At 36.0% G+C, this 11,860-nt stretch overlaps 3 protein-coding genes and 1 long non-coding RNA gene across 10 annotated transcripts in view; 3 read left to right on the forward strand and 1 right to left on the reverse strand.

The window, feature by feature from the left end:
* LOC125195444 (putative inactive disease susceptibility protein LOV1) overlaps window positions 1-1,738 on the forward strand; it is a 4,854-nt gene extending 3,116 nt beyond the window's left edge. Inside the window, exons 2-3 of the mRNA XM_048093592.1 lie at window positions 487-1,590; window positions 1,695-1,738. Coding sequence (XP_047949549.1) covers window positions 487-1,590; window positions 1,695-1,738 — 1,148 coding nt within the window. The remainder of the gene's footprint in view (window positions 1-486; window positions 1,591-1,694) is intronic.
* LOC125193563 (UDP-N-acetylglucosamine transferase subunit ALG14-like) overlaps window positions 1-11,529 on the reverse strand; it is an 18,251-nt gene extending 6,722 nt beyond the window's left edge. The window contains exons 1-8 of one of the 7 annotated variants that reach the window (XR_007171592.1): window positions 11,369-11,528; window positions 11,020-11,213; window positions 10,684-10,823; window positions 10,145-10,291; window positions 9,995-10,054; window positions 9,898-9,911; window positions 9,707-9,791; window positions 9,172-9,360 (exon numbers count right to left, since the gene is read on the reverse strand). Coding sequence is in view for 6 of the 7 variants with exons in the window: in XM_048091389.1 (XP_047947346.1) it covers window positions 9,735-9,911; window positions 9,995-10,054; window positions 10,145-10,291; window positions 10,684-10,823; window positions 11,020-11,200 (705 nt within the window). In the remaining variant the exon portion in view is untranslated. Of the gene's footprint in view, window positions 1-9,171; window positions 9,361-9,567; window positions 9,912-9,994; window positions 10,055-10,144; window positions 10,292-10,683; window positions 10,824-11,019; window positions 11,214-11,355 lie in introns of those variants that run through there. The other 6 variants (XM_048091390.1, XM_048091387.1, XM_048091391.1 and 3 more) reach the window with 6 other exon arrangements.
* LOC125193565 lies at window positions 1,745-2,675 on the forward strand. Its single transcript, XR_007171593.1, has 2 exons — window positions 1,745-2,264; window positions 2,363-2,675. It is a non-coding gene; the product is annotated as an uncharacterized LOC125193565 (long non-coding RNA).
* LOC125195445 (putative disease resistance protein At1g50180) lies at window positions 5,747-8,551 on the forward strand. Its single transcript, XM_048093593.1, has 3 exons — window positions 5,747-6,809; window positions 6,919-8,374; window positions 8,452-8,551. Exons 1-3 carry the CDS (start codon window positions 5,747-5,749, stop codon window positions 8,549-8,551), a joined length of 2,619 nt encoding a protein of 872 aa, XP_047949550.1.
* Window positions 11,530-11,860: the final 331 nt, after the last annotated feature.

Below are 11,860 nucleotides of genomic sequence, written 5' to 3' on the forward strand. Positions count from 1 at the left end.
ATTTATTTTTAATTTTTCAAAATGAGTTCGTATATGGCTATTAAGTAAGTATTATTTAACTATTTACTTTTTTTCTCCACTTTAACTATTTAAACACCTTTATTAAAATGGAACGGGGGGAGTATTAAAAGATAGAATATGGCTAATACTAATAATAACGGGTATTATCGGGACTAACGGGTATACCCGCGCGGGTAGTGGGTATACCCGCTACCCGCAAAACTCTAAAACACACTACCCGATCCCGCCCCGTTTCCCGTTATCGTCGGGTAACGGGTACCCAATACCCGGCGGGTAGCGGGTCGAGATGGGAATTACCCATTACCCGCTACCCATTTTGCCACCCCTAATTACGACTGATTAAACCTTTTCATTAACAAGAGAGAAATTAATTATGGTAAAGAGAAAGTGTAAAAAATAACTTTTGGAAATGAGATCCATATGTCAATTGATCTTTATTATTTTCTACATTAACTCAATATGCAGACTTTGCATTGGAAGAAGGATTTGAGGAAATTGGGAAAGAAATGGTGCAGAAATGTGGGTATTTGCCATTGGCAATTTGTTTACTCGGTGGGGTTTTGAGAGAGAAAAAATCGATTGTTGAGTGGGAATCAGTAAATGAGCACATCAAAGCAGCCATATATGGAGTTGAAGAGCGGATTGATGGAGTGCTGAATTTAAGCTATGAAAGTTTACCTTATTATTTGAAGCCTTGCTTTCTCTATATGGGTATCTTAAACGAGGATGAAACCATAGGTGCTTTGGAACTATATACCATGTGGATAGCACAAGGCATGATTTCATATGAGAATATTGGAGACAAGGAGGACACTTTAATTGACATCGCTGAGCTTTACTTAAGTGAGTTGGCCTCCAGGTCCATTGTTCAAGTTGGAATTAATCTTGATTATGATGTAGCAAGTAGAAATTTAAAGTATAATGCATGCAAACTTCATGATGTAGTGCGAGAACTATGTTTGAAACTTGGAAAGAGAGAGGATTTTGGTGCGCTGAGTTTGAAGTATGAAGGCGGGAAACTTAGTACCTTACCACGGGAAGCTTCCTCGCATATGAAAATACAACATTTGGCTATTCATTTCAGGAGTGAAGTTGAACATGAGCCTGCAGTCGCTTGTGGAGAAGATACTAGCAAGCATATAAGGTCTCTTCGATTAACCAATCTCATAAAGTCGAATGTTTTTCTGTTTCCTCCACAAAGTATGGTTGATCTTCAAAAATTCAAATTGTTGAGAGACCTAGTTTTTGTGAGATTCAAATTTGCAGGAAGAAAGTTACCAAGAGGAATCACTAATCTTGTTCACCTTAGAAATTTGCGTTTAGAAGAATGTGAACTTGATAAGCTACCATCATCCATCAGGAATTTAGTATACTTGGATACCCTTGATTTACGGCTATCAAAGGATGTTGAAGTTCCAAATGTTTTTAAAGAGATGTTGCGATTAAAACACTTGATTCTTCCTTTTTATGACTTTGAAAACTTTGGCAATTATCGAGTAAGATTGGATGAGGGAGTAAATGAGTTGGAGACTCTACTATGGCTTGATAGTAGATGTCATGAACTTGAATGTATGGGCAGAATGAAGAATATCCAACGTTTTTCTGTATTAGTACACGATAGTGAAAGCTTGTCAGCTATCATGAATGGCATTATGAACTGGAACAAGATACAGGTTTGTACTGTTTTCATTCTTCGAAGTTGCGACTTAACAAGTGAGCGAATGCTGGAGAAGGCTTTGACATGTCCCAATCTTTATCTATTGCAAATTATGTCTAAGTTAGGCAAGACACTAGCAAAGTGCGAGAGTGACCTGATGAGCTCTAAACTTAATTATTTGGAATTGTTTAAATCCGAGATTGAGGATGACCCAATGGGGATACTGGGAAAGCTTCCTTGCTTGGTAACACTGCGATTCCTGTATGACTCATTTGTTGGGGAGGAGATGAGGTGTCCAGCAAACAGTTTTCTTCGCCTCAAGAAGCTAACATTAAGAGGTTTGCCAAAGTTGAGGGAGTGGAGAGTGGAGTCAGGAGCCATGCCCCTTCTCTCTCGATTAACAATCAGAGAGTGTTCTTGTCTAGAGATGATTCCAGAGGGATTGAGTGGCATTTCTACCCTTCAGACTCTCGTAATTAAAAAAATGCCGCAATTGGGCGAAAGAGTATCACCAGCAGGACAAGATTTCTACAAAGTATGCCATGTCCCTTCAATTATCATCAAGGACTAGTCTGTACCCAACCAGGTATCTCATGTCATGTTAATCTAGTTTCTTTGTTAGAAATCTTTATCTGCTTCATGTTCTTGTTTCTTTGTCAAACTGACCGGCTGAACGGGTTGAAGGCGGTGGCAATGGTGCTGGCAATGTGGGGGTTCGTGTCGTACTCATACATCTACCAGCATCATCTCTATGATTAGAAGATGAAGGAAGAGACAAAAATGATGGAGGTGTGCAGATTCAGCTTGTTGATGAAAGAGAATACCTTGATTTGAGTGCTTAAGTCTTCATTATGTTTGCTTTAAGATTAAATATAGGCTGCATTTTGTTTGATAACTTGTTATTATTGATGCTATTCAGCTAGTCTTGGGAATCTACTCTTTCTGGTTATGAACTTTGGCTAGATAATTATGCAAAGTTCAGATGGTATTGTTTTGTAGAATGCAGAGAGAAGTTTGCTATATTGTATGAGTGTCCCTGGTACAACTCTGTATTGCAGAAGCTACATACTTACAAGATGTTAATGATATGTTTCTTCTTTTAATTAGGTGCAAGTATGGAGGGGATAATCAATAGAGCATACTTGGATGGACTACATACTTGGATGAATCTACTCTTCATTGTTGTGTGTGTGAATTCCTTGTATTGTATAGCGATATTGATATTTTGTTTAGAGTATTTCAATAGCAAAGCAGGAAGCCAATAATTATGGAGGACAACCACTGGCGTTGCAATCATCAGACTAGTAGATTCCATATTGTAAGATATTTTATTTGAAATTCGATTGTGCTGAGTTGAAGATTAAACTTAAATTAAGGGTAATTCTATCATAAACTTTACTATTTACTAATCACTAGTGTTAACGCCCATGCTAATGCTCATGGGACAAAAGAATTTAAAAAAATAAATACATAATAAAATGAAAAAATAAAAAAATATGTTAAATAAAGACCAAAAAGTAAAATCAGATAATTTGAAAATCCTATATACAATATCTGAACGATCATCTGATTTTAGTCCCTTTACCCCAACAAATCTACTCTCTGTATTCAAAAAATATAAACATTAAAAACGGCACGGGGTTTTAATGTATAATTGGTAAAGTTAGTAAGAAAAATTGGTAAAATAAGAGAGAGAAGAAAAATGAGAAAAGTAAGAAAGAGAAAAGTAGTGAAAGTAGAGTTAGTGGATAGTAGGGCTCATATCCTAAAATAGAAAGATTCTAAAGTTTATATTTTTAAGGAACGATCCAAAATGAAAATAGTTGTTATTTTTAAAAAACGGAGGGAGTAACAATCTCTGGCCACTTCGGATTACACGTAAATGTAATAAACAAATTTGGATAACCAATCGATCTATAAATAGTCATTGCATCTTGGTAATTCTAGATCATATATCTTGCACCGCCAACAGAACTGGAAGGCAGAATGATTCGTTTACTATGCATCGAACCATCTGTCTCACCTCGCAATACAGCCTCCGCCAAACCACTATACATTTTAGCACGTAATTTTTTCTGCTGGGTTCTAACAAACAGTAGACGACCAGTCTCATCAAAGTATAAGCATCAACAACAAATTATTGGAATAAATCAATATTTAATTTGAAAAAATAGATTAAAGTACTTTAAATCAAATAGAAAAATTCAAATATACTTTAATTATAGAAAACGTTTTAGTAAACAACATAATAATAGAATCAATCACTATAGAATATACTCCCTCCGTCCCATAGTAAATGTCACACTTTTCTTTTTAGTTTGTTCCACAAAAGATGTCATATTTCCTCTTTTAGAAAAAGTTCCGTCTCACATTAATTATTACTCCCTCCGTCCCAGAGAAGTTGGCATACTTTGAAAATGGCACGGGATTTTAGGAGGTTTTGTTTTGTGTGTTAAATGGAGAGAGAAAATATATTTTTTATATTCATGTGAGAGAGAACTTTTTCCAAAAAGGGAAATGTGACATCTTTTGTGGGACAAACTAAAAAGGAAAGTGTGTCAACTTCTCTGGGACGGAGGGAGTAAATTATATTCACTTTCACCACTTAACACACAAAATAACATCTCCTAAAATCTCGTGTCATCTCCCAAATGTGACATCTACTATGGAACGGATGGAGTATAATTTTATCTCTTGAAAATACAACATACATTTGACCATGACTAAAAACATGTCTTTTATAAATAGACCAACAATACTAAAATAACCTAAAATTTCACAATTAATATACTTACTTTAGTATAATTTAAGTTAAATAGATAATAAATAGTACCTATGGGTATATATCTTGAATAAAATATAATTAATAATTTAATTATTATATTAATTATATCTACAAATATTCATTATAATAATTTAGTTATACCACAATAAATTTATTTTACCAATCAATAAAATACAAACTCTTAAAATTAAATTTTTAGTTGGTTTGGTTGGTTTATTATAATTAAAATAAAAAAGTAATAATAATAATATTTTATAAATTAATAAATTATATAAGTATATTAAAAAATTGATGAAAGCATAATCAAATATACCTTTAAAAATATACTCCTCATAAGCATTTATTATAATAATTTTTTAACAAACTAATCTTCTTCTGTTAATCTAATATTTTATAAATTAATAAATTATATAAGTATATTAGAAAGATTGATGAAAACAGAAAATTAGTTCATATTAGTTCACATGAATGAATAAATGAATTCTCAATCAATTCTACATCTATTTATCATTATTTCAAAACTTGTTTGGGAAGTCTCATTTGATTGGACCATTAATTTGGCCACTGCTTTTTTTTCCATTTTTCTATTAGTATAGATAAAAAATGAAAGCTTTGTTGCAGAAACACATAAAGTAATACTCCATCCGCCGGCTAAGATGACACATTGCTTAGCCGGCACGAGATTTTAGGAGTTATTGGTTAAAGTGTTTAATTGGAGAGAGAGAAGGTGGGTGTATGTATTAAAGTAGAGAGATAGAGAAAGATGAATATTTTAATAGGCGTGAGAAAAAAGTGGTTAAGTATTAATTGGAGAGAGAAAGTTACCAAAAAAGGAAATGTGTCATCTTAGTTGGGACAAACTAAAAAGGAAAACGTGTCATCTTAAATGGGACGGAGGGAGTAAATAAATAAATGACACATCATCTATTACGCATCACTTTCCATTTTCCCTCCAAAAAGGTGTTCTAGTAATTTAAATAAACTGTCCCTTTTTAGATAGTATGGAAGTAAGGATAGATAGATAACTTCTATTTCAAATACTAATAATTTATAAATTTATTAATATAGCCCTCACATTAACTGCATTATAACTAATTAATTAATCAAATTAACTCCCAAAGAATAGCGTGCAATGTAAGCCTCGTAACTTCAGCCAGTTTTCTCCTGCTCTCTTGTTTCTAGTTTCTTTCATTCCTTATTTCTTGTTTCATTCGTTCCTTCTTTCTTCCCCGTTTCTTCACATTTGAGCGTTCACCAAACAATCAAAGCTTGGTATCGTTGCAATGGCAGAAGCAGTGGTGTCGATTGCTCTACAAACCATCCGTGATTTGCTATTGGTAGAGGGAAGGTTTTTAGCTGGTGTGGCTGATCAAGTCAAGGAGCTTGAGAGGCAGCTCAAAGAGATGAAGTGTTTCCTCCAAGACGCTGATAAAAGACGACATGAAAGCAGTACCATATCCAATTGGATCTCCGAGATCAGAGATCTCGTCTACAGATCCGAATCCGCCATTGAAAGGCATGCAGCTTATCAAGTTTCTTCAAGGAGAAGAGGCCTCACTCAGTTCGTACGCAAATATTCCTGCATTTTGACAGATTGCAGCTCACTCCACCAATTAGGCTCTGAGATTTCACAAATTACATCGAATCTGGAGAGGATAAGCAAGGATATGCAAAATAACAGCATAAAAAGAAGCATAATCATTCATCCAAATGGAGAGGGGGAAAGCTCGACTCGAAACAATATGTCAAGAAAGACTTTTCCCTATTTTGAGATGGGAGATTGCTTTCTGGGCATGGAGGATGAGCTGGAGCAGCTTGTTCATTACCTAGGAAAAGACACTGAGGATCGGATTATTTCAGTGTGGGGAATGGGAGGCTCAGGCAAGACCACTATTGCCAAGAAGCTCTACAATGAGACGACCGACTTTGATCTCTCCGCGTGGGTTTGTATTACACAGCAATGCGAGAGTCGATCAGTTTGGGAGGATGTTCTGAGGCAACTAGAGAATCAGAAGAAGAATAAGAAGAGTGTTTCAAGTGTGAAACATGAGCTACGAATAAAGGAGGAGGTTCCAAGTCTGAGCAACTTTGAGTTGATCGAGCGACTATGTGAGATACAAAGAGAGAAGCGATGTCTCATTGTTTTGGATGATCTTTGGGAGCTTTCTCATTGGGAGGAGTTGAAGCATCCATTCATTGTCCAAAATTTGCAGAGCAAAATATTGGTGACAACACGGAAACAAAAGGTTGCAGAGATTGGATTGGCAGTGGAACATGGCCTTTTACATATGGATGCTGCAATGGAACTACTAAAATACAAAGCATTTCACCATGGAAACATTCCAGGTCAATTTGTTGCTTGGTTTAAAGAACTTACAATCTCAGTCAAGCACCTTCTTACTGAATTTTACTAAATATTCAATTGATCGTCATTTATTATTACTTCAATATGCAGACTTGGCATTGGAAGAAAGATTTGAGAAAATTGGGGAAGAAATGGTGCATAAATGTGGGTATTTGCCATTGGCAATTTCTTTACTCGGCGGGGTTTTGAGGAAGAAAATTTCGATGGAGGAGTGGGAATTAGTTAATAAAGACATCAAAGAAGTCATATATAGAGATGAAAAGCAGATTGATGGAGTGTTGAGCTTAAGCTATGAAAGTTTACCCTATTATATGAAGCCTTGCTTTTTATATATGGGTATATTATTCAATGAGGATGAAACCATAGATGCAGGGCATTTGTATAAGATGTGGATAGCACAAGGCATGATTTCATATGAGAATATTGGAGACAAAGAGGACACTTTAATGGACATCGCTGAGCTATACTTAAGTGAGTTGGCCTCTAGGTCTCTAGTTCAAGTTGAAATTATGTTTACTTATGATGTCGCAAATAGAACTAGAAAATATGATACATGCAAACTTCACGATGTAGTACGAGAACTATGTTTGCAATTGGGGAAAAGGGAGGATTTTGGTGTGCAGAGTTTGGAATATCAAGGTGGAAAACTTAGTACCTTGATACGGGAAGCTTCCTCGCATATGAAAATACAACATTTGGCTATCCATTTCAGGAGTGAAGTTGAACACGAGCCTGCAGTCACTTGTGGAGAAGATACTAGCAAGCATATAAGGTCTCTTCGATTGACCAATCTCATAAATTCGAATGTTTTTCTGTTTCCTCCACAAAGTATGGTTGATCTTCAAAAATTCAAATTGTTGAGAGATCTAGTTATCGTGGGATTCAAATTCGCAGGAGGAAAGTTACCAAGAGGAATCACTAATCTTGTTCACCTTAGAAGTTTGTGTTTACAAGGATGTGAACTTGATAAGCTACCGTCATCCATTAGGAATTTGGTATACATTGATACCATCGATTTAGCAAATACAATGAATGTTGAAGTTCCAAATGTTTTGCAGGAGATGCTGCGATTAAAACACTTATATTTTCCTTTATATGGAGATGAAAAGATTGGAAATTATCGAGTAAGATTGGATGAGGGATTAGATGGGTTGGAGAGTCTACAATTCTTGGATAGTAGATATCATGAATTAAAATGTATGGACAGAATGAAGAATCTCCGACATTTTTCAGCAAGAATACACGATAAAGAAAGCTTATCAGCCATCATGAAGGCCATTATGAAGTGGAACAAGATAGTATTTTGTAGAGTTTATATCGAAGACAGCTGCGACTTAACAAGTGAGCGAATTCTGGAGAAGGCTTTGAAATGTCCCAACCTTCATGGCTTGTGGACTAAGGCTAAGTTAGGGAAGGCGCTAGCAGAGTGCGAGAGTGACTTGAGAACCTCAAAACTTAGGTTTTTGAGCCTGTATGCGTCCGAGATTGAGGATGATCCAATGGGGATACTAGGAAACCTTGCTTGCTTGGTAAACTTGCAATTAAGGTGTGAATCATTTGTTGGAGAGGAGATGACGTGTCCAGCAAATAGTTTTCTTCGCCTCAAGGAGCTAGAATTAATAGGTTTACCAAAGTTGAGAGAGTGGAGAGTGGAGGCAGGAGCCATGCCCCTTCTGACCCAATTAAAGATCAAAGAGTGTTCTTGTTTGGAGATGATGCCTGAGGGATTGAGTGGCATTTCTTCCCTTCAGAGAGTTGTAATTAAACAAATGCCGGGATTGAGAGAAAGGGTATCACCATCAGGACAGGATTTCCACAAAGTCCGCCACATCCCTTCAATCATCATCGAGGACTAGTCTATACCCAGGTATCTCATTTCATGTTAATCTGGCATCAGATTTCTTTGTTAGAAATCTTGTTTGCTTTCATGTTCTTGTTTCTCTGTTATTCTGACTGGCTGAGTGGGTTGAAGGTGGTGGCGATGGTGTTGGTGATGTGGGAGTCTGTGCCATAAATCAATTACTTGAAGATGAAGGGGAGAGGCAGAAATGATGTTGTGCAGATTCAGCTTGTTGATGAAAGAGGATCTTATGCAGTATCTTAGCTTTTCTTTTCTTGTTTCGGGGAAATATGTAGATGCAAGATTATGTGCATTTGTATATATCTTCAATTAATAGTGTCAATTTAAGATTTGTTAGAATGTATATTGATTTATGTCTACAATGTTAAATAAAAAAAAATCAATTTAAATATTTAGTAAATCACTATTCCTACCATCAACTAATTTCGTATAGTACTCAATTAAGATTTGGTTCTGGTACAGCATTCATCTGAACATCAGGATTGCGAAACAGGTATTTCATTGTTTAAGAATGCAGAAAGTGTGTACAGATTCTTTATAGAGTATACATTTTGTGTTACATTCAGTTTCCTAGCTCATCACACCACGTCAGCAGCTAACTACTTAACTAACAAACTATATGTAACTAGCTTCTCCCCATCTTCCCCCTCCCTTTCCATGTATGAGGTCCCCTTCATATATCATGTAAAATTCAACCTCAAATTAGCCCTTGCCATATTGTTTGCTTCAGTGAAACTCATGCATTTTTTGAACTCAGGCATATTTAATCACACAGTTATTCAAGACTATTCAATGGATAGGGCATAAAACACATGTACAGTTAATAAAAGAAGCTCCATGTTTACGACAAATTCCATGTCATATCTTGCAACTTAAAGAACATGAAACTAACCCTGTATATATTTGCTCAATCTGGTAACGGTTCGACCAACGTATCAACAAAGTTTATATATTGATCTAAGCAAAAGGAAATAAAGCTAGAGATCATAAGAGTATAATCAGGGAAACGGGAAGTACCTGAAAGGAGGGGCAAGAGCATGAGTTGTTACATTAGACGACCAACATAATTAGCTCGGGGGTATTTGCTCTTCAGCTGTGGCCACTGCACGAATAATTGATCAGCCATCCGTAGTTTGTAAAGAAGCAACCCGCTCAAAGATAGCCTTCTGACTCTAGCAATACTCTCAACATAAAAAATGGATGACCACCTGATCCCTAAAACCTGAAAGTTGCAGTATAACTTTAACATTGTTCTATAAACCCCAAATTAAAAAGGCATATAACGACGAGCATAGTTATGCAAACCTTGAAAACAAAAGCAATGGCACAAAGCGGTATACAAGTCCCAGGCCCATTGCACAAAATCTGCAAATGGGAAATATTGAGTGGAGCAAATAAAATAAATAAAACTACATGATCCTTGTCACAGTTGAGTGTATCAAGAAATCACAATACCACTTGAGGTCGGATTCTGATCATCAGCCATAATGCATGTGCTAAAGCAGCTAAAGTTGTGCCAACTGAAGTTATGTAAGACTGTCCAACCTCGCGACTACGGTAAATTTGCAAAAAATCTGAAGCGCATATCGTATCAGCTTCTGCCTAGCACATAAAATCTTGTCAGGGCATGGAAAAGTAGTAGAGTGTTCAATTAGTCATCAAAACCCAAACAAAACTAATTTATGGACACTTATAACGTATTCATCTACAACCAGTGACCTTTATCCATGAGTAAGTGTATATAAAGTAATTAGCATATATACTTATCCCATGTACCTCACAAAAAATCACAGTTCTAACTTCTATCCCAACGTCAAGAACAAACTACGTCCACATATATATCACGCATATTATGTATGTAAAACAAGCATGATTTCAATCTCATTATCTGACTAATGTTCTCATTTACATCCAAACTAAACACACAAAACACAACACAGTCATAATGCAATAGGAAGAATATCATATACGTAGAGTAGCTGAAGGTATTTTACCTTGTTCTTCAAGGTGTCCTCCATCACACGAGCTTTCTGAAGGCTCATGTTATCAGTGGCAGCAGCGATATAGCATCTTGGTTTAAATCTTTCCATCTGCATAACACCTAATAGGTTTAGCATCTCTGCAGTGTGGCCACCTAGATTTGGATCAAAAGGACAAATCAAACCGAGACTCTGAAAAAACAAATAACGGATGTAAATACGCACCCAGCCATATCAAATTATCGCCTTATAATCAGAACTACTTTTCAAGTATTACAAATTTTGAGGTGAAACTTGGTGGCTGCAATCATCGGAGACAATTAAGGACAAGAAAAGGTAGAAATTTGCTACCTGAACCTAGAATTATCAAGGTACTCAGAGGTCCTGGAGGTCTATTGTGTAATTGTTTGCTGCTTCGATGTATAACATACAAAATCCGGAACAAAAGCAAGGTAGAAGCGCCAATTATCAGCAAAATCGGAAAATTGAGGAATCCTACATAGGAAAAGAAACAGCTGCTTCCGTTCTCCATCGCGAGAATTTTGCTGTATCGCAATCATACAACGGAAATCAGCAGCTTACCGAAATCAAACAAACTAGAGGTTTATGAAGGAACACTATAATCATCTTTGATTTCAATGAACAGTATTCAACTTCTTTCCGTTTCATAACAATAGAGGATTTTACCTAATAAGCGTACCGTAAATGATGCGAAAGAGATCGGAAATGGCGGATTCAACGCGGCGGCGACAGCCGTTGCCGCGGGCGGAGGTCAGCGCCGGAGAGGGATGGGATGCCACTGGATCACTCAAAGATACTTCCTTTTCCCCCTAAATCGAGGTGAATTTAGGACGCAATTTTTTTTTACATTGAAATTTATCATTGTTTATAAAATAAATAAATAGATAAATAAGACAATCACGTCCAAAAACCAAAACACCAATCCATCTCCACTCTATGCTCACAACAAAATAAAATAATCTTATAAATATGAGTAATTTTAATAAGTGACAGTGGATACATTTTATTTTGTGTGAATATGGAGTATGAAATAAGTAGATTGATATTTTAGAGTAGGTGATCAAAGATTGATTAAGTTGTGGCTTCTTAAAAAAATGAATATGAATTGATTTACTTGAAAGAGAGAAGTAATAAATATTAATAATTTCGATTTCGATATGGTTGTAATTTA

Source organism: Salvia hispanica, chromosome 6 (assembly GCF_023119035.1).
Source record: "Salvia hispanica cultivar TCC Black 2014 chromosome 6, UniMelb_Shisp_WGS_1.0, whole genome shotgun sequence".
Taxonomy (NCBI): domain Eukaryota; kingdom Viridiplantae; phylum Streptophyta; class Magnoliopsida; order Lamiales; family Lamiaceae; genus Salvia; species Salvia hispanica.